The sequence below is a fragment of the Monodelphis domestica genome, chromosome 6 (genome assembly GCF_027887165.1).
Source record: "Monodelphis domestica isolate mMonDom1 chromosome 6, mMonDom1.pri, whole genome shotgun sequence".
NCBI classification, from domain to species: Eukaryota; Metazoa; Chordata; class Mammalia; order Didelphimorphia; family Didelphidae; genus Monodelphis; species Monodelphis domestica.
The window spans coordinates 195,882,707-195,904,374 of NC_077232.1; the positions used below are offsets into that span (position 1 = coordinate 195,882,707).

General features: G+C 38.6%; 1 protein-coding gene across 2 annotated transcripts in view; it reads left to right on the forward strand.

Moving 5' to 3' along the window:
• Nucleotides 1–21,668, forward strand: part of RXFP1 (relaxin family peptide receptor 1) — a 203,815-nt gene that overhangs the window by 169,951 nt on the left and 12,196 nt on the right. For both annotated transcript variants that reach the window (XM_007496175.3, XM_007496177.3), the window contains 6 exons: nucleotides 7,813–7,884; nucleotides 9,303–9,374; nucleotides 13,446–13,517; nucleotides 14,783–14,854; nucleotides 16,552–16,623; nucleotides 20,787–21,016. In XM_007496175.3, the coding sequence (XP_007496237.1) occupies nucleotides 7,813–7,884; nucleotides 9,303–9,374; nucleotides 13,446–13,517; nucleotides 14,783–14,854; nucleotides 16,552–16,623; nucleotides 20,787–21,016 (590 nt within the window). The remainder of the gene's footprint in view (nucleotides 1–7,812; nucleotides 7,885–9,302; nucleotides 9,375–13,445; nucleotides 13,518–14,782; nucleotides 14,855–16,551; nucleotides 16,624–20,786; nucleotides 21,017–21,668) is intronic.

The following is a 21,668-nucleotide window of genomic DNA, read 5'->3' on the forward strand; positions in this document are numbered from 1 at the left end:
AAATTGCCCTCCAGAATGGTTGGATCAATTCACAACCCCACCAGCAATGAATTAATGAATTAACTTTGCCACATCCCCTCCAGCATTCATTACTTTCCATAGCTGTTATGTTAGCCAATCTGCTAGGTGTGAGGTGATACCTCAGAGTTGTTTTGATTTGCATCTCTCTGATTATAAGAGATTTAGAACACTTTTTCATGTGCTTATTGATGGTTTTGATTTCTTTATCTGAAAACTGCCTATTCATGTCCCTTGCCCATTTTTCAATTGGAGAATGGCTTGATTTTTTGTACAATTGATTTAGCTCTTTGTAAATTTGAGTAATTAAACCTTTGTCAGAGGTTTTTATGAAGATTATTTCCCAATTTGTTGCTTCCCTTCTGATTTTAGTTACATTGGTTTTGTTTGTACAAAAGCTTTTTAATTTTATGTAATCAAAATTCTTTATTTTACATTTTGTGACTCTAAGTCTTGCTTGGTTTTAAAGTCTTTCCCTTCCCAAAGGTCTGACATGTATACTATTCTGTGTTTACCTAATTTACTTATAGTTTCCTTCTTTATGTTCAAGTCCTTCACCCATTCTGAATTTATCGTGGTGTAAGGTATGAGGTATTGATCCAAACCTAATCTCTCCCACACTGTCTTCCAATTTTCCCAGCAGTTTTTATCAAATACTGGAATTTTGTCCCCAAAGCTGGGATTCTTGGGCTTATCATAGTCTGTCTTGCTGAGGTCACTTGCCCCAAATCTATTCCACTGATCCTCTTTTCTGTCTCTTAGCCTGTACCAAATTGTTTTGATAACTACTGCTTTATACTGTAGTTTAAGATCTGGGACTGCAACTCCTCCTTCCTTTGCATTTTTTTTATGATTTCCCTGGATATCCTTCATCTTTTGTTCTTCCAAATGAACTTTGTTATGTTTTTTTCTGATTCCGTAAAGGAGTTTTTTGGTAGTTCAATGGGTATGACACTAAATAAGTAAATTAATTTGGGTAGGATTGTCATTTTTATTATGTTAGCTCATCCCACCCATGAGCAATGAATGTTTTTCCAATTGTTTAGATCTAGTTTTAACTGTGTGGAGAGCATTTTGTAGTTGTATTCATATATTTCCTGCATTTGTCTCGGCAGATAGATTCCTAAGTATTTTATATTGTCTAGGGTGATTTTAAATGGTATTTCTCTTTCTAATTCTTGCTGCTGAAATGGGTTAGAGTTATATAGAAAAGCTGATGACTTAAACAGGTTTATTTTGTAACCTGCATCTTTGCTAAAGTTGTTGATTATTTCGAGTAACTTTTTGGTTGATTCTCTAGGATTCCTTAAGTAAATCATCATATCATCTGTAAAGAGTGATAGATTGGTCTCCTCATTACCAATTTTAATACCTTCAATTCCTTTTTCTTCTCTAATTGCTACTTCTAGTGTATCCAGTACAATGTTAAATAATAGAGGTGATAATGGGCATCCTTGCTTCACTCCTGATCTTATTGGGAAGGCTTCTAGTTTATCCCCATTGCAGATGTTTGCTGATGGTTTTAGATATATATTGTTTATTATTTTTAGGAAAGGCCCTTCTATTCCTATACTTTCTAATGTTTTCAATAGGAATGTGTGTTGTATTTTATCAAAGGCTTTTTCTGCATCTATTGAGATAATCATGTGATTTTTGTCAGTTTGCTTGTTAATATGGTCAATTATATGAATGGCTTTCCTAACCATTTTAACCATCCTTGCATTCCTGGTATGAATCAGGCCTGGTCTTAGTGGATGACCCTTGTGATGACTTGCTGGAGTCTTTTTGCTAGTATCCTATTTAAGATTTTTGCATCTATATTCATTAGGGAGATTGGCCTATAGTTTTCCTTCTCTGTTTTTGACCTGCCTGGCTTTGGGATCAGTACCATGTTTGTGTCATGAAATGAATTTGGTAGAACTCCTTCTTGGCTTATTCTGTCAAATAGTATGTTTGATATTGGGATTAGTTGTTCTTTGAATGTTTGAATCCATCTGGACCTGGGGATTTTTTCTTAGGGAGTTCTTTGATGGCTTGTTCAATTTCTTTTTCTGATATGGGGTTTTTTAGGCAATTTATTTCTTCCTCTTTTAGTCTAGGCAATTTATATTTTTGTAAGTATTCATCCATATCACCTATATTGCCATATTTGTTGCCATATAATTGGGCATAGTAGTTTTTAATGATTGCCTTAATTTCCTCTTCATTAGAGGTGAGGTCTACTTTTTCATCTTGGATATTGTCAATTTGGTTTATTTCTTTCCTTTTTTAAATTACACTGACTAGTACTTTGTCTATTTTATTTGTTTTTTCAAAGTACCAGCTTCTAGTCTTATTTATTAAATCAATAGTTCCTTGACTTTCAATTTTATTAATTTCTCCTTTGAGTTTTAGGATTTCTAATTAAGTGTTCATCTGAGGATTTTTAATTTGTTCACTTTCTAGTTTTTTAATTTGCATGCCCAATTCATTGACCTCTGCCCTTCTTAATTTGTTAATATATGAACTCAAGGATATAAATTTGCCCCTGAGTACTGCTTTGGCTGTATCCCACAGGTTTTGAAAGGATGTCTCATAATTGTCATTTTCTTCATTGAAGTTATTAATTGTTTCGGTGATTTGTTCTTTAACTAACTGGTTTTAGAGAATCGTATTGTTTAATTTCCAATTAATTTTTGATTTACCTCTCCATGTTCCCTTACTAATTATTATTTTCATTGCATTGTGATCTGAGAAAATTGCATTTATTATTTCTGCTCTTTTACACTTGTTTGCCATGTTTTTATGGCCTAATACATGGTCAATTTTTGTGAATGTACCATGTGCTGCAGAAAAGAAGGTATATTCCTTTTTGTCCCTATTTATTTTTCTCCACATGTCTACTAACTCTAATTTTTCTAAGATTTCATTCACTTCTCTTACCTCTTTCTTATTTATTTTTTGGTTTGATTTATCTAGTTCAGATAGAGGAAGGTTCAGGTCTCCCACTAGTATAGTTTTCCTATCTATTTCATCCTTAAGTTCCTCTAGTTTCTCCTTTAGAAATTTGGATGCTATGCCATTTGGTGCATACATGTTGAGTACAGATATTTCCTCATTGTCTATACTGCCTTTTATCAGAATGTAATTACCTTCCCTATCTCTTTTAACTAGATTTATTTTTACTTTGGCTCTGTCAGATATCATGATTGCGACTCCTGCCTTCTTTTTATCAGTTGATGCTCAATAGATTTGGCTCCACCATCTTACTTTCACCCTATGCATATCTACCTTCCTCATGTGTGTTTCTTGTAGACAGCATATGGTAGGGTTTTGGATTCTAATCCACTCTGCTATTCGCTTACATTTTATGGGTGAGTTCATTCCATTCACATTCAGAGTTATGATTACTAGCTGTACATTACCCAGCATTTTGATTTCTACTCCTGTTCCTGCCTTTTCTTCTTTCACTATTTCCTTCTATACCTATGTTTGTTTTTAATCAGTCCCCCTAGTTCCCACCCTTATTTTACTTCCCTTTCTACACCCCTCCCTTCTTTATTTCCCCCCTTATTTTCCCTGTAGTCTTTCTAAAATTAACCCCCCGCCCCTCCCTCCCTTGTACTGCTTCCCTCCCCCCAGTCCATTTGTTACCCTTATACTCCCCTATAGGGCGCAAATCTATTCTCTGCCCCCAATGGATTGGATTGTTTTTCCCTCTTTGAGTCAATTTCAAAGCACATAAAAGTTGATTTTTTCCTGTCTCCAACCTCTTTACCCTTCCAGTGTATTGACGTTCTCCCCCCTCCCACCATGAGCTTCTTTGTGACATATAAATTTATCCCCATTTGTTTCTTTTCCCATTTCTTTTAATATTGACCTATTTTAAGCTCTAGTTATATGTATATATATATACTATATATATACACGTGTATATATATGTATACACATGTGTATGTATTAATGCATGCATATATCTATATACCTATTTATGTCTTGTCCTTTCATCCTATACAGTTTGTCACTGTTCCCTCTAAGTGTGCTTCTTTTTGCTGCCCAGGTAATAACAACAGTTTTTAAGAGTTACCAATGACCTCTTTTCTTATAGGGATGCATATCATTTTAACTTATTGAGTCTCTTAAAAAAGGGTTGGGTTTTTTTTGTTTGTTTTGTATTGTTTTTCTTTTTTCCCTCTTTTTTAATTACCTTTTGATGATTCTCTTTAGTTCTGTGCTTGGACATCAAATTTTCTGTTCAGGTCTGGTCTTTTCTTTATGAATTCTTGAAATTCTTCTATTTTGTTGAATGACCATACTTTCCCTTGTAAGAATATAGTCAGTTTTCCTGGGTAGTGATTATTGGTTGTAGACCTAGTTCCCTTGCTTTCCAGAATATCATATTCCATGCCTTTAGGTTTTTCAGTATGGATGCAGCCAGATCCTGTGTTATCCTCACTGTGGTTCCATGGTATCTGGATGGCTTCTTCTTGGCAGCTTGTATTATCTTTTCTTTGGTCTGATAGTTCTTGAATTTGGCTATAACATTCCTGGGTCTTGTCAGTTGGGGATTAAGTACAGGAGGTGATCTGTGGATTCTTTCAATCTCCACTTTTCCCTCTTGTTCTAGGATATCAGGGCAGTTTTCTTGAATAATTTCCTGTAGTATGATGTCTAGGCTTTTTCTTTTGTCATGGTCTTCTGGTAGACCAATGATTCTTAAATTGTCTCTCCTTGAACGATTCTCCAAATCCTCTGTTTTATGAATGAGATGCTTCATATTTTCCTCAATTTTTTCATTCTTTTGGTCTTGTTTTATAGTGTACTGCTGCCTTGTGAGGTCACTTAATTCTAGTTGTTTTATTCTGGTTCTTAAAGACTGGATTTCACCCTTGGCTTTTTGGTCATCCTTTTCCTTTTGGTCTGATTTTCTTTGGAGGTCATCTTTTATCCTCTTTACCTCGTCTTTCATCTCCTTTTTCTCATCTTTCATCTTCTTCACTTCATACTTCATCTCCTTTGCCTCATTTTCCAGCTGGTTGATTTTGGCTTTCAAGACACTATTTTCTGTTTCCAGATGATTTATCTTAGTTTTTAAGTTCTTTTCCCAATTGTCTTCAGCCTCTCTTAATTGTGTTTTGAATTGCATTTTGAGTTCTTCCAAAGCCTGTATTCAATTTGCTGGGATTTATGATTTTTCCTTTGCTGATCCCTCCCCCTCTGTTTTATTTGCTCTTTGCTCATTACCTGTACAGAAGCTGTCTATTGTAATTTCTTTCTTCTTTTTCTGTTGTTTGCTCGAGTTTACCCTTTCTTTGCTCCCCGTATTTGTCTGTGCTCTTGATCCTCTCTTTTTTTTATTTTGGTTTTGGGTCTGTCAGTCTCTCCTCTTGAAGCTTTGTCAGATCTCTTGGTACAGTCTCTAGGGGAGGAATGCTAACTTCCCTGTCCTTTGGAGGCTTTTGATCGGATTAAGTTAAGCTGGGTTGGGCTGTATGTGCTCTGAGGCCTGGAAGGCTGGGCCACCCAGGCTCTCTCCAGTTCTCTCCAGCTGCTTCTCCACTGTCAGCAAGGTACCCCAGTGCCTTTGTCCGCCCGGAGGTTCCTGTCCTTGTGGGAGGCCCTACACTCTAGGGGGAGATGGGGTCCTGGCCTCCCTGAGCTCTGAGGAGTCCTGATGGGATTATGTTCAACTGGGTTGGTCTGGATGTGCCCCAAGGCAAAAACCTCAGGTGAGACTGGAGCCAAATGGAACGACCCAGCCACAGGGTGCCCCAGTCTCTCCCTGGCTGCCTCCTCGCCTCCTGTGCTGGTCCAAGCCCAGCACCCCGCTGTTCACAATGTAGACCCTCCTAACCAGCACCTTTGCCCACCCAGAGGTTCCCGCTGCCTCTGGGGGCTCAGCGCTCTGGGTTGGGGGGTAGGGGTCCTGGGACCTTCCTTCTGCCTTCCCCTTAGACCCGAGTGTTCTCAGATTTTGGCTTTTGGGGGGGGCGTACCTTTTGATTTGAGTCCAGAAGGAGGGTTCCCCGCCTCTGCCCTGTTGTTAAGTTTGAATTTCAGTCCCCTTGGAGCATTCAGTTTGTGATCGCTAAGGAAGGGTTTTCAGAGGTCTGAATTTTTGCTGCTTCTAAGCCGCCATCTTGACTCCGCCCCTCCATTCTTTTTGATTTCTTATTTTTCACATCTCTATTTTTCCTTTATATTCAGGTTGTCCACTCAAAAAATACAAGGGAGAATATAGGAGAAAAATGAATTTTTAAAATTATTTTTATTATTGGAAGTTAAAATATAGTGTTCAAGTATAGTATAAGAAGTATATATAATATATAAACAATATAAAGCAAGAAGTTATAGTTTTTCTCCCTATTCCCCGGCAACTACACTACCTTTAGACAACTTTGGAACTCTCCAGAATGCCTTCCTTACCCAGGAAACAACTCCTCTTAGGGCAATCATATTCTACTGCAAGACTGAATCTGTTTGGTACTCACATATCTGTTCCCTCTGCCCCTTTGGTTGGACCTTTTTACTAGAGGGCAGAGCCCTGGGCTCCAGGACCTCTATTTAAAGAAGAAGATTTCAACATCCTTTTGGATGTTGTTTTATAATCTAATAGATTATAAACTCCTTAAAGGCCAGGCCTGTCTTTACTTTTATTTATATTTGTATCTCCAGTGCTTAGCATAATGTCTGATATATAGTGGGTGCTTAATACGTGTTTATTGACAAAAAAAGAGAATGTACATTTTCCTCCTACTATAAAATGAAGATTATCCTCTCAGTAGTGAACAATACAGACATGGGGAAATAGATGGATTGGATGGATAGAGAGAGAGAGGGAGAGCCTGAGATAGAGAGACACTGAGACAGATAGATAGTGTAATAAGGGATTATTTAAATGATAAATGATAACTAAAGATCAAGGCTTCTCCCTTCCTCCCTTTGCCCTCCCTTTTCCTCCCTTCCTCCTCCCTTCCTCCCTCCCTTTCTATTTGCTTTTTCTGTTGGTCTTTCTAAATCAACTCAGGGTGAGTTTATGATGTCTCAAATAAAATACTCTTTCTCTTCCCTAAGATCAAGTAAGTGTTTATTTGGGGAAGAAGAGAAAGATAAGGAAGTGGAAGGAAAAAGGGTTTAAGGTATCCCTAATACTAGAATAATTCTTAGGTTGGAGGATGGTGGAATATAGTTCAAATTGGGAAAATGAATTAACAGGTCTGGAAGTTCAGTCACTATATCACAGCAGAGAAATCAGAGAGAGCTGGACTTTTGTCCTTCTTTCTTTCTGTCTTCAAGCCAAGAGACTCCTTCTCCTTTCTGTCTCAAAAGCAAAGAGATCTCAGACTTCCTTTGGTCTCAAAAGGCAAAGAGAGCCAGTTTCAGTTTTTTCTGATCCTTTCTCAACAGTCTTTTTGGGACATCATTCCAAATAGAATGTTCTCTTTTTGAGTGACAGCTCAGCAGTCTCAGCTATTGCATCTCTTTTGCAGGCTTTTCCATTTTCTTATTTCCACATCATTACAATAGACAGACAGACAGACAGACAGACAGACAGATAGATAGATAGATAGATAGATAGATAGATAGATAGATAGATAGATAGATAGATAGATAGATAGATAGATAGTCTGAGACAGAGGCAGACAGTGAGACAGACATACAGATAAGTAAATAAATAAATAGCTAGACAGATAGATGGATGGACAGATGGAAGGATGGATGAATGGACAGACAAACAGAGAAAGGGAGATAAAATATCAGCTATGAAATCTTAACCAAATTTATTTTAATGAAAAATTATTTTTCATCTTACAGAGACTTCGAAGGCAACCATATCCACAACTTAAGAAACATGACTTTCATTTCCTGCAGTACGTTAACTGTTTTGTAAGTAATAGTCCACACGCATTGCAATCAAAATGAATTTTATGTGTTAAAAGAAGCTAATGTAAGCAAATTCATGGTTATTATTGACAGCTTAAAACTTCTTTGAAACACAAAATGAGTGAAAATGTTCAAGCTTAAGTTCTGAACAACCAAAAAAGCATAATGTACAAGAGGCATCAAAAGTGATACTATAATATCTTAGGGTATTATGAAATCTGATTTTCCTGTATCACTAGGGTATCTATAACTTGAAAGGCTTTCCTATAGGAAAAGATTTATTTGAAATCCATGTTAGCACCCATGGAGAAGAAGGGGAAAAAAAGATAGGCAGGTCTTCTTTCAGAGTGAAAAGGTTTCCCTGTCCCAGAAAATAGAGGATTCTTGTGGCCCAATAATGCTCCTTCTACTCTTTCTACTCTAATCTATATATTCCAAAATATTAATGTTATACTTTTTGAGGGCTTCAGTCCTGCTTTTATTATCTAGTAATGGAGAGATATAAAATGCTTGATGAAGAAGATGCAACTTAACCATATAATCTCCTTTAAATTAGTTAAATAAAGCACATACTACTGGATTGACCCTACTAGAAACCAATTAACTACCCTAAAAAATGGGATAAATTCTAGATTAATTCTAGATAATTAAGATTCCTATTACGTGCCTTTGCATTTGTTCCTTACTTAAATCTATTGTTTGTCAGGGGTCATGTGTATTATGTTTACTCCAGGATATATGCTTGAGTTTTCTTTGTCCAATAATACTGGGGATATTGGAAGGAGATGGAAGAAGAATGGAATTAGTACCTAACAAGTAGGGAAAGAACAAATTTATAAGCTAGTGATTGCATTTATGGCAATAGAAACCTTCTGAATCTCTGTACAAGGAAGCCTTTTATATATTTTAGCTAGGATGGGAGGGAGAAGGTCTAAAAGTGGGAGCCTAATGACTGAACTGTTCCACCTGGGAACAAGAAAGGACTTTCTTAAGCAGCTGCAGAAGAGAAAGTCCAAACAAATTTAAAACTCTTGAGGGTTTACCATGAGCAAAAACACTTTGTGAGACATTCATGATGCCCCAGGGATGAGACAATTCCCCAAAATAGTAATGTTTGTGTGAGCTGGTCTCTATTTTCACAAGGGAGGTTTTCACTATTTATGTTATAAACCTTTCTTCTATGACACTGGAGAATTTGCATCATTACTCTTTTATCCCATTTGTGAACTTCAAGACAACCCAGGCTCAAATGAATTCAGTTGTTCTTCCAGTATCTCTAAGATATCTCAGTCCAACAAAATAAACTAACATGATTTGGATGCACAATAGCTTTGCTTTTCCTAATGAATAGTCATCCTTTTATCTCATATTGTGGCAGTGGTGTCAAAAGGCTAAAGTATTTTTTTTCTTTGTTCTTTCAGGGTAATGAGAAAAAATGAAATCAACCATTTAAATGAAAATAGTTTTGCCCCTCTTCAGAAACTAGATGAATTGTAAGTCTGGGGTTTGTATGTATGTATGTATGTATGTAAGCTATGTAGTAGGGAATGGTTGACTTTGAAAAATTAAAAGGTCTTTTAAGGATTTTTCTTTCAGTTTCTATGATATTTTAGGGACTTGTACAGTTCATAGTAAACATCTTTGCCTGCACTGAGTATAAAAATAAGTGACAACATTTATTTTATGGTTCATTTTGCTGTATATAATTAAAACATTTTCAGGGAAGGCAATAATCAAATATATTGGACTCTATGTATCTTGAGAGAGAGAGAGAGAGAAATTCACTTAGTGCCCTCTCTGTTATAATCTTATAGTCCAATTTTTTTTTACTTGGAGTTAGAGTTCTACCTCATTCTTTAATTAGTTAATTAACCACAGGCCCATGGTGTATGGTGGTTAGCACTCTGAACTATGAATCCAATTATTTTATGAGAACTGTATTCTGGAAAGAGATAAGCTTAGGCAAGTCTCTTAACTTTTCCTAACCTCAGTTCTTTGAAAGGAGAAGATTGGACTAGGTGGTCTCTAAGGTCCCTTCTAGCTATAGCTCTAGATTTATAAACCTACTCTTCTTCTGGAAAACTTTGAAAGGAAAAAGTTGTTGGGTTTTTTAATTGTTTTGAAGGATAAAAGTGAGTGGTATGAAACTTCAGTCCTATCCTGGGAAGAAGAATCTGAGTCCTGTTTTATTCATTCATTCATTCGTGTGAAGCACATATGTAAACTAGGAATTCCTAGCCAGTTCCTCGCTCACATTCAGAAATCAGTCTCCAGAAGGGTAGCTGTCTTCCCCTTCAGAGTTCCAGGGATACTTCTAAGGGGTCGTGGGTATCTTTTCTAAAACTATTGGCTTAAGCTCCTGTACTGGGACATTCTCCCTAAGAGCAATCACCACTTACAGTGTCTCTCTCCTTTATCCGTGACTGACCCAGGGATGAGCACTCCACTCTCATTTTGACTAATTAACCCAAATTAGTTTGGGATATTTTCTGAAACCATGATGGCGGGCCTGAAGTGCCAAATAGCCCCTAACTGGGGAATAGACTCTTTCCTATACCTCGTAGGGCACTGGAAGTGAACTTAGTGGGGTTAATGCATTTGCCACACCAAGGTCACTTCCCATGGTGGCAGAGCTGGACAGGTGGTTCCCTTGCTGCAGGACATGACGTCTAAGCTGCCAGCTTGATGCACAAAGGTGCTGAGTCAAACAGCCTGCCCCTGGGCTTCTGGCTTCTCCAATAATCCTTCCCCTAAGCACAAGCTAGAGTAGATACAGCAGAGACTAAAGCCACCTCCCCATCATGCTCTCAAGGCCTCCCATCCCACCCAGAGACCAAAGCACTTCCTATTTCCCACTTGAACCAGTCGGGGAGAAATAACTCATTGGTGAGTTTTGTCTTCATCGTTCACTAAATTCCAACTCATGAGCCAATCAAAGGGCATCTCCTCCCCACACAGCCAGAAAACAGTCAAAAACAGTCCTAGAATCCCTGCCTGGGCTCTGAAGTGAGGAGCAGCTCTGCGTGCTTGGGAGCAGGCGGACCCAACATCCATGGAAGGTGATGGTCAGCAAACTACAGCCTGGAGGCCAGCTTTAGCCCTTCCCCTGTCTTGTACCACCCAGGAACTAAGCATGTTTTTTACATTTTACAATAAAACTTTATCTTATTGAAAAATATGAAAACAATTCTTGGCTCATAGACTACAAAAAACAGGCAAAGGGCAGTGTCTGACCCTCAGGCTGGGGCTGGCCACCCTTGAATGGAGATGTTCCTGAAGGCCGAGTCCTCACTGACCTTCCCCCCATCCCATGAAGTAAACCTGTAATCCAGAGAGCACTGTGCTAGGTGCTATGAAACTCATGACGCATACATAAAACAGAAGATGGGCCTTCCAATGTTGTTTGATGGCTGAGAGAGAAACAGATATACCATAATGCAGCATTACCCCCCAAGTACATTGGGAGCTACAGAACAAGGGCTGAGGAGGCCTGGGGGAGGTCATTAGTGCTGAGGGGGTGAGGGAAAGACGAGGAAGTCTTCAAGCAGGAGATGAGGTCTTCAAAGGGTAGAAGGAATGATGGGAGCCCATCTCGCATGAGGATTATTATGGCGGTGACCTAAAGAAAGGATTAGAGAGGGGAGACAATCCAGTTGGATTCAGTGACATTTAATAAGCACCTACTATGTGCTGGACATTGAACATTCAAAGACAATAATAAGAATGTTCTCTTCCTCCAAAGAGCTTACATTCTGGAGAAGAGGTTATAATAGATTCACAGATCAGTAAATATTAGGTCATCTGGAAGGACAGACACTTGGAGAAAGATCAGGATCCTCAGATCCAAAGAGGAGAAAAACCATTTCAGGCTTGGGGAGCAGCATGTACAAATGCTGAGTTCAGGAACAGCAAGTAGACCGTTTTGGCTACAACACAGAGATAAAAGAGGAACTAATGGGAAATTAGACTGGAGCCAAGTTGTAGAGTCTCATAAGTGCCAGGCTGAATGGCTCATGTTTTCATCCTCGAAGTAATAGAGAACTACTGAAACCTTTTGAACAGAGGAGTGGCATGAACAGACATTGGCCTTAGGAAGGTTATTTTGGCAGCTGAGTGAAAGATGGATTGATGACGGGAGAGACTTTCGTAAAGCCAAGAATCTGTGCTCTCTTGACTTCCCCTCCTGACCAGCAAGGAGACAGAATGAAATCCTCCCAGATCATTTTTTTTTGCACGAAGAAACATTATTTTTATTAGAATTACTTCTAAGAGGAGAAGTCCAGCTGCTTAATATAGCCTATACATCTTTGCAATGCATAAAATAAAAGATTTTCACAAAGAAAGCAGGGAAAGTAATATTTGTTTCCTATTATCTTCTACACTCTTATAAAGACATTATTGGCTACAGGATGACATATGTCCTTTGTGCTTTCCCTTCTGCACCTGCTTGAAGGTGAGACTTTTTCCTCTGGCCCTCAAATAAAACCCCCCAAAAAACTGAAGTGGAAATAGTATGCTGATAAGACAAGGAACATAGGGGGCTAGGGCACCACAGGTAGACCAGTTTCCTGCTTGTAGCAGTAGATAGCAGAGTGCATAGTGAATGTCTAGGTGAATAAGGACACAGATAGAAGTTTAGAACTAAGAAGCATTTTCTTTAAACCCTTACCTTCCATCTTATGTATTGGTTCCAAGGCAAAAGAGGGGTAAGGGCTAGATAATGGGGGTTAGTGACTTGCCCGGGGTCACACAGCTAGGAATATCAAAGGTCATGTTTGAACCCAGGACCTATCATCCCAGACCTGGTTCTCAGTCCACTGAACCACCTACCTGCCTTGTAGCTAGAAATGATTTAACAGAATCGCAAAATGTTAGCACTAGAAGGGATCTTAGCGACTACAGAATCCAATCTTATACCTGAAAATTGATTACCACTACAGTGTACATTCAGCAGGCATTGTTTTTTTAAAGTACTAAAACCATGTACTCTTTGGGAATTAGTGTTTCCCCCAGAATGAAACCCCAAAGCAAAAAAGGTATTTTAAGTGAATGGTTTGTTCATATAAAGAAAAATATTATAATATAATAATTAAATAAACTCTCTGCCAACATTGCAGAATTAAGACAGTGACATATGTATATTAATAATTAAGAGAACCAGAAATAAGTTTTGTCAAATACTTTCAACACAAAAAAATATGCCTTGGAAAAATAGTTATATGAAATATATTCTATGATTATTGCTTTCTTGCTAACTCCACATTTTTATTTTTTTTTAACTCTTTCTGCCTTAGTAACAACTATAAAACAGAAAGTCAAGGGATAGATAATTGGGTTAAGTGACTTGCTTAGGGGTCACATAACTAGAAAGTGTCTGAAGTCGGATTTGAACCAAGGTCTTCTCAAATCCAGATGTGGCTATAGAGCCAGCCCCCATCCCCTGCCCCCATGGTTTGATTTTTAAACTGTTTCTCATCATCAGAAGAGTAGCCTTACCTAATAAATGTAACATCATTAACGAAGTCTGGCAAATAACATGCTATTTTGGGGTTATTTCTCCTTAGGGACTTAGCAAGCAACAAGATTGAAGCTCTTCCTCCTTACCTGTTTAAGGACCTGAAGGAGCTCTCACAACTGTAAGATCTAGCACAAGCTGATTTGATTCTGCTGGGCTTTTTTTCTTTCCCACCTTGGGCCACTCAGGACAGAAATGACATTCCCAATGACATTCTGAATGTGAAACATCCTTGACAAAAGCCTTGCAGTGTCCTGGGCAGGTTGACTCTCCCATATGGAACACAGTTTCCTCTTTCTTAAAAGAGGGGTTCAAATAAGTGATCTTTGAGGTCCCTTCCAGCTCTAAATTGATGACCTTCTGATCATTTATGATTAAGATGAACCTCTCTCTCTGCTCATTGTACTCATGCCCATTTCTTCTGGTTCTCAGACACTGACACCTGGTGATGGGCTACAGAAAAAAATAAATTGCCTCCTTTTAGAATCTTTTTGTTCTATCACAGAGTCCCAGAATGTCCAAGCCACATGGCCCTTTTGGCATCTTCTGGCTCAACATCCTCCTTACTTTGTACTCGAGGACATTAAGGCTCAGAGAGCTTAGCTAATTTGGTTGCAGTACACAACCCAGGTGTCCTGACTCAACTACAGCCTGCTTCTCCTCCATCACAACCCTTGCTTCCATCTGTACTTTAAATAGCTGGTTCACCTGTTTCCAGCACTGCCCTAGGGAAACTGCCATTGGGAATCAATAGTTCTTGTAAGGATTTTTTCTCCTAAATTATATATCCTTTAAATTCAACTATACTCTTGCTTTAAGTATTGTTCCTAGCTAAAGTAAAAATTTCTTTAAACTTCATGCCTAAAGATATCTAGTATGGCAAAAATTTTCTTGTGGATGATTCTACAAACTCATCTTTTCATGAAGTGATTGTTTTAAATTACGTTTAAGCTAGACCTTCCCCTAGAAAAAAAAAGGAAAGGAAGTTCTCCTCCCACCACCTAGTTCTTTCTTGTTGCCTACCATTCCTCTAGTCCTAGAAGAGAATGAGCAGATAATCTGATTTATACTAGAATGTTAATAACTGCTCATGTTCCTGGACTCTGTATCTCAAAAGAAAACTGTAGAGAGAAGATACACAAAGAAATACACAAAAGTAGAGTTCTAGGAGAGATATTTGGGTGTTTTCCTCATATCCCTTAAGACATAAAATGGAGACAACTAATTTCCTATATGGCCTAATCTAGTTTAAGCTCCTGACCTCTCTTTATTCATCTTGGTTATTTTTTTTAAGGGCACAACTTAAATTTTATTTTCTTTAAATGACTGAATTCATTTTTATTCAAACTTTTTAACTGTACTAATTTATCACTGTTGACTTAACAGGAACCTTTCCTATAACCCAATCCAGAAAATCCAAGCTGACCAATTTGACTATCTAGTCAAACTCAAGTCTCTGTAAGTACATGAACTTGGTGGGGCAGAGAATTTTCAGACATTTTGCTTTTTAATACAACCTTCATTTCTAAGTCTTTTAGAGAGTGATCCCAGGAAAAGATCCTTGTGAGATCATTCTAACTCTCCAGATTAATATGCCACTGTGACCCTGAATCACTCTAACCCTCTGGCTTCACACAAATAGTCGAATCTTGGAGAGAAAGGGGTCATCTTCTCTCTTTACCCCTCTCTGGAGTTACTCTCAGAAAATCGTAAACTATATCCTATGTTGGACTTTCATATAAATTCCTCCAAATGCAGATAACACAAGCCCAATTCCTTCCCAAAGAGGTATTCAAGGTAGTAATATATGTGATAATTAAGACAGTTTTTTAATTGTACTCCACAAAATATGCAGAAGATGCATAGGACCAAAAGGGGCCCGTATACAGAAATAAATACAGCACTCAGCTCCCTTGAAAAGGAACTGAATTAGGGGCTGCTATCACAGCAAGGCTTTGACATTTGTAGGAATTCCAAACCCTCCCCGAAATTATACACAATCATACCCCATGGTTTGTATTCCTCCTACACAGCACTTTATAGGGCTGATGGACAAGCCGTCTCCTTCCAGTGGAACTTGTCCTGTCCCACCAACTCAACGACGTTCCAAGTAGGGCACTGCTTGTGAACTATGCAGGAAATCGCCTTCTCTCTCCAAAGAAAATCAAATCCCTGAACTCTCAAACTTGGAATCACCCATGAAGCAATCACCAAAGCTTGGATGGTGCTGGAGATCTTCCCCCTTGGGCAAGATAGTGAGGTTCTAAGATCACACTGCTCTGGGGATTGAAAATTCCCTTCTCTTACACACAGGAGTTGGGGCTCCCAAGCATTGTTCATTAGTTACTCTCTCCATGGAGTGGCCCCATCCTTTTGCTTCAGTAGAAGGATGAGAAGGAAATGACTGACAAAAGATATTATGAACACATTGCCAGTTTGGGGATACTCCGTTGCAAACTACGTAGCAATTGCCTAAATTTCATTTCTCCTGAATTGAGGTCAATTTATCCAAAACTAGTTATCCTAAAGTCAACTCACATAATAATAGCTTTACCAAAATTTTCCATTTTAATTACGACATGATTCTCTAATTTTAGGTGAAATTGTCGTGGCCTACCTGACCTGCTTCCTACAAAAACTAATGTCCAACTAGTAGAGACATGTTTACATTTCTGAGCAAGACTTATCACCCTACTTGTAGATGGTTATTTTCCTCACATGGGCTATATTACGTAAGAATAAATCTGTAACTGATTGCATTCTAAATTTGAACATAAAAAATATATACTTTGATGTTGTGTCATCTTCCTTTCATTAGCTTTATGCAGTCAAGATTTGACTATAACTCATTCTATATTTTCCCAAAAAAGATGGAATTTGAATCTCTAATATGTGATCTGAGTACTAAATTATTTAAGCTATAATATCATTCATTTCAGTTTTCATTGAATGTGATAACTTTGACATGAACATGAGAAAATTGCTGATACTTAATTTGCCACCTATCATGTAATAGAGATGGAAAGGAATTCGCTTTTATAGGTTTCTGAAGCAGTAATGAATAGTTTTGTAAGTTCTATCATGCCTCCTAAAAGCTCATTTTGTCACACTATGGATTCTCTTGCTATGTCTGATTTTGAATTTGGTGTTTTTAGTAGCCTAGAAGGAATTGAAATTTCAAATATCCAAAGAAGAATGTTTGCGCCACTTAGGAATCTATCCCACATGTAAGTGCTACCCCATTGCCTCGTCATCTTATCAATCTATTACCTGTTCTGAACATGTGCTTGTATAAAATAACCTCGCTGAGAATTTTACTATCCCTTTTGCTTATGAACGAACTAATCCTGATGCCTGTGCCCAGGGGGACTTTGTGTGGAGTAGTGGGAAGAAAGCTGGTTTTGGAATCAAAGGTCCATAGCCTGAACTATTTACTGCTTTGGTAACTAATCTGGAACAAGTCACAGTTTCTGTGGGAGTTGACTTCTTCATCCGTAAAACATAATGGTTGTATTGGATGGCTTTGAGCTCCTTTCTGGCTCCACATCTGTGATCCTATGAACCTAGAGATATCAAAGAAAATGTTGTGTATGTCATCACCACAGGTCTGTAAGCACCATTCCCTGGCTCTCCCCCACGCACAGAAGGAAATATCCAGGGTACCTCCAGAGGGCCTATAATTCGTACATCTCTTGTAACTACCACCGGTGGGTGATTAGGACCGGGGTGACCTCAGTGCTGTAACTGCTATAAACAGGACACTTCAATTCAACCCCTGTCTCCTGTCCCTTTGTACACTCTGGAATCAAAAGGGTGTGGATAAAGTTCCATCCCTGGAAAATCCTTTAGCAAACATGATTAAGAGGATGTTTGTTTGGATTATGTCATGCACATCTATCTGTTATTCCACAGGCAGCCTTGTATCAGGTCATAAAGCAAGGGCTGCCATATTAGTAATTTATCAATGATATAGATTATAGCCAATCCACAAACATTTATTAAATACTTACTGAATACCAGACCTCATGCTAAATGCCAGGATACAAATACAAGCAAAAGAAAATAGTTCTTGCCCTCCAACAACTTATATTCTAACAAGGGAAACAACTTATAAAAGAGAACCAGGGAAGGGGAAGGAAGTGGGAAAGAAACCCAAGAAGGGAATGGTGGTTGCAGTCCAGAACCAGGAGAGGAGGAAAGGAGGCCCAGTCTGGGAGGCTCCCCAACACAGAGGATCCAGGAACTTACCAATGGGAGAAGGAGGCCACAAGAATGGAGGATTGTTCCAGGGCAGCCAAGGCCTAGTAGCAAAGTCCAGAGAGTCAGAAGCAAAATTCTGAAGAAAACAACTATATCTCTGGTCTGTGGTTTTATCTCCTGGGCTGGAAATCGCCTCCACACCAACACAAAACCCGACGACAATTGACTTTTTAGGCACCAATCCCCTGCCCAACTTGATAAACTGTGGCATGTTTTGTCTTTTTATCTCCAGGGCCTGGCAAACAGCTGGTAATTAATAAATGCTTCTCAAATGATTAATAGTTTTGTTTTAGAGATTTGCATCAGGGACAGAAAGGTGAAGTAACTTGCCCACTCCATGGTCACACACCTGCTAAGTACAAGAACTGGGATTTGAATATAGGTTTTCCTGACTCTAAATGTAGCATTCTACCTGCTACAACTCACGTCCTCTTCAAGCAACTGCCATATTCATATTATAAGGCCAACACAGGACACAGAACACAACCTTTTTCTTTCATTATTGTGGAGACTCACTCTGACATGATATGGATGGGCAGATCTTGAAGGCAAAAAATCCTGAGTTCAAGTCCTTTATCTCCTGCATCCTAACAGTGGGAGTGGAGGCAAATCACTTAACCTCTCAAGCATCCCAAGCACCCAAGATTAGAAGTTAGAGGCAGGAGCTAGAATTTGTTTGTTTGTTTTTTAATTTTATTTCTTTTATAAATATTTTTCCATATTTCCATGATTCATTTTCTTTCCCTCTTCTCTTCCCTCACCTTTCCCAGAGCCAACAGGTTGTATAAATGTCACTTGATACGTATTTACATATTATTCATTTTTGCTATAGAGTGATTTTTTAAGGCCTAAACCCCAAAATCACACACTCATATATACATGTGATCAGTGATATCATATGTTTTGCTTTTGCATTTCTACTCCCATAGTTCTTTCTCTCATTGTGGTCAGCATTCTTTCCCATAAGTCTTTCAGAAGTGTCCTGGCTTGTTGCATTGCTACTAGTAGCAAAGTCCATTACATTGAATTATTCCACAGTGTTTTGCTTTCTGTGTATGATGTTCTCCTGGTTCTGCTCATTTCACTCTGCATCAGTTCATTGAAGTTCTCCCAGTTCATATGAAAAGCCTCCAGATCATTGTTCCTTTGAGCACAATAGTATTCCATCACCAACATATACCACAATTTGTTCAGCCATTCCCCAATTGAAGGGCATCCCCTCATTTTCCAGTTTTTTCCACCACAAAGAGCACAGCTATGAATATTTTTGTACATGTCTTTTTCCTTATGATCTCTTTGGGTTATCAAAGGGCAGACAGTCTTTTAACACCCTTTGGGCATAGTTCCAAATTGCCTTCCAGAATGGTTGGATCAGTTCACAACTCCACCAACAATACATTAGTGCCCCTACTTTGTCACATCCCCTCCAATAATTTATCACTTTCCTTTGCTGTCATGTTAGCCAATCTGCTAGGTGTGAGGTGATACCTCAGAGTTGTTTTGATTTGCATTTCTCTGATTATAAGAGATTTATAATACTTTTTTCATGTACTTATTGATGGTTTTGATTTCCTTATCTGAAAATTGCCTATTCATGTCCCTTGCCCATTTATCAATTGGGGAATGGCTTGATTTTTTTGTACAATTGACTTAGGAGCTAGAATTTCTAAACAAGAGTTTATAGGTCATATCTATGAGGAAAAATATCAGCAAAGTTACAATTGATGAAGATAGTGAGAGAGAGAGAGAGAGAGAGAGATAGTGTGTGTGTGTGTGTGTGTGTGTGTGTGAGAGAGAGAGAGAGAGAGAGAGAGAGAGAGAGAGAGAGAGAGAGAGATGGAGGGAGGGAGGGAGAGTAGGATGAAGAGGGGGAAAGGAGAAGGAGAAGTAGAGAGAGACAGAGAGAAGGGGAAGGAGGGAAACAGAGGGAGGGGGAAGGGATACAGAGAGAGAAAGGAGAGAGAAAGAGAGAAGGAGGAAGGGAGACAGAGAGAGGGAGGGAAAGGGAAAGGGAGAAGGAGAGAGAGAGCACATTTATGTAAACTTTAAGTTTTACAAAGTGCTTTACAAATATCTCATCTTATTTTCACAAAAAACCTGGGAGGTCAATACTATTCATGTCCCCATTTTTTTACAGATGTGGATACTGAGGCAGACAGGTCAAATAATTTGCTCAGGATCACACAGCTAGTTACTATCTGAGGCTGGATATGAAGTTAGGTTTCCCTGAGTTTTTCAGATCTACCACCCTATCCATTCTATCTAGTGGCTTAATACAGGTCCTTCCTCTCCCACCTTCCTTTACCGCTAGACTTCCCTCAATGTTACTAGAAGAATGACTAATGGGTTAGAATATAGCAGAGGTTAAACATAACAGTCTTTAAAATGTTATTTTCAAATTTGTAATACTGGGAGTTCAGGGATCTACAAGTGATGTAGTTTAATGATGTCTTTAGATAAATACACATGCTTGACATTCAGAATTTCTTACCATTGCCATGCCAGATGGACAACAATTTTATTAATGGACATTATCTTTTAGACTGAGCATACCAACAATTTTGTGTTCCTCACTTGACTACACATTTATGGGGAAATGAAGTCACTGTCCCTCCTTTTGGAAAAGCAGCAGATCTGGAATTGGAGAGCTTACTTTCAACTCCTGGTTCTGCTATTTCATACCTATATAAAAGGGAGCATCCCTTAACCCCCCTGGACCTAAGCTTCATCATTGACAAGATGAGGGAATTGGAGTAGTTCATCTATAAGCTTTACTCCAAATGTACAATTCTATGAAAATCAAATCTGTATTTGAAATTCTTTTGTAAACTATTTTTCCCCAGAACATCATAGGATCTTAAGCCAGAAGGGACCTCAGAGGTCATCTACTTTGATTGATAAAGAAAATGAGGCCAGAAGCAGGCAAGGGACTAGGTCTTCATCTGAATAAAGTACTCCAATTCTAAATTCAATGCACTTTCTACTCTACTCCCGTCACAATGTCCCCAAAATCAATCATTTTTCAAACTGGGGGAGAAGGGGAGGGAATAAAAATGAATATGATTAATAAGGTATATCAGTATTTTTCATCTAAACACAAAATAATATTTTGATTTCTTTCATCCACCAGATATTTTAAAAAATTCCAGTACTGTGGCTATGCTCCACATGTACGCAGTTGCAAGCCAAATACAGATGGCATATCATCCTTAGAAAATCTCCTAGCAAGCATCATTCAGAGAGTGTTTGTCTGGGTTGTATCTGCAGTTACGTGCTTTGGAAATATCTTTGTCATCTGCATGCGGCCTTATATCAGGTCTGAGAACAAGCTTCACGCCCTCTCAATCATCTCTCTCTGCTGTGAGTATTCAAGGGAAAGGCCATTTAAAAATTATTTATTCACAATCATTACTGTTCAAAAATAAGCAAACTCCAAAAAATTTTCAGTTACAGTTTATTCTGTGGCATCTTATCATAGACACTCTGAAGACTTAACACATAAAACTTTGGGAACAAGGAAGCCAAACCTGGCATTTCTATCCAGATAGGTCATTCTGGGTATGGAAACTCCTCCCAAGAAATTAGCTACACATCTTTAAGTCATAGGATGCCTGATGCACTAAGACGTTAGATAACTTGCTCATGGTCAGTTATTTAGCATCCAGGCAAGACTCCACCCCACATCGTTCTGATATCAAACCAGCACTCCTGTGGGCTCTGACTAAATAATATTGTGAGATCCCATGGATGGGCACATTAAAAGTCCTGTATGTTAGCTCTCCTTCCTCTCCTTCTGCCCAAGTCTCCCACCCCACCCATGCAATCATGCTCTCAGGAGAGTAGACAAACTGGGCTGCTTTATGGCGTAAGCATTTGATTCAGTGCCCAACTCCATTAAAATCATTCTTACAGGAATCTATGTGTCATTAAACATCCCTGGTACCCATGAGCACTCTGATGCATCCCACACCTCTCCCCCCCCCCCCCCATGCCCTTCGCCTAAGACAAAGAA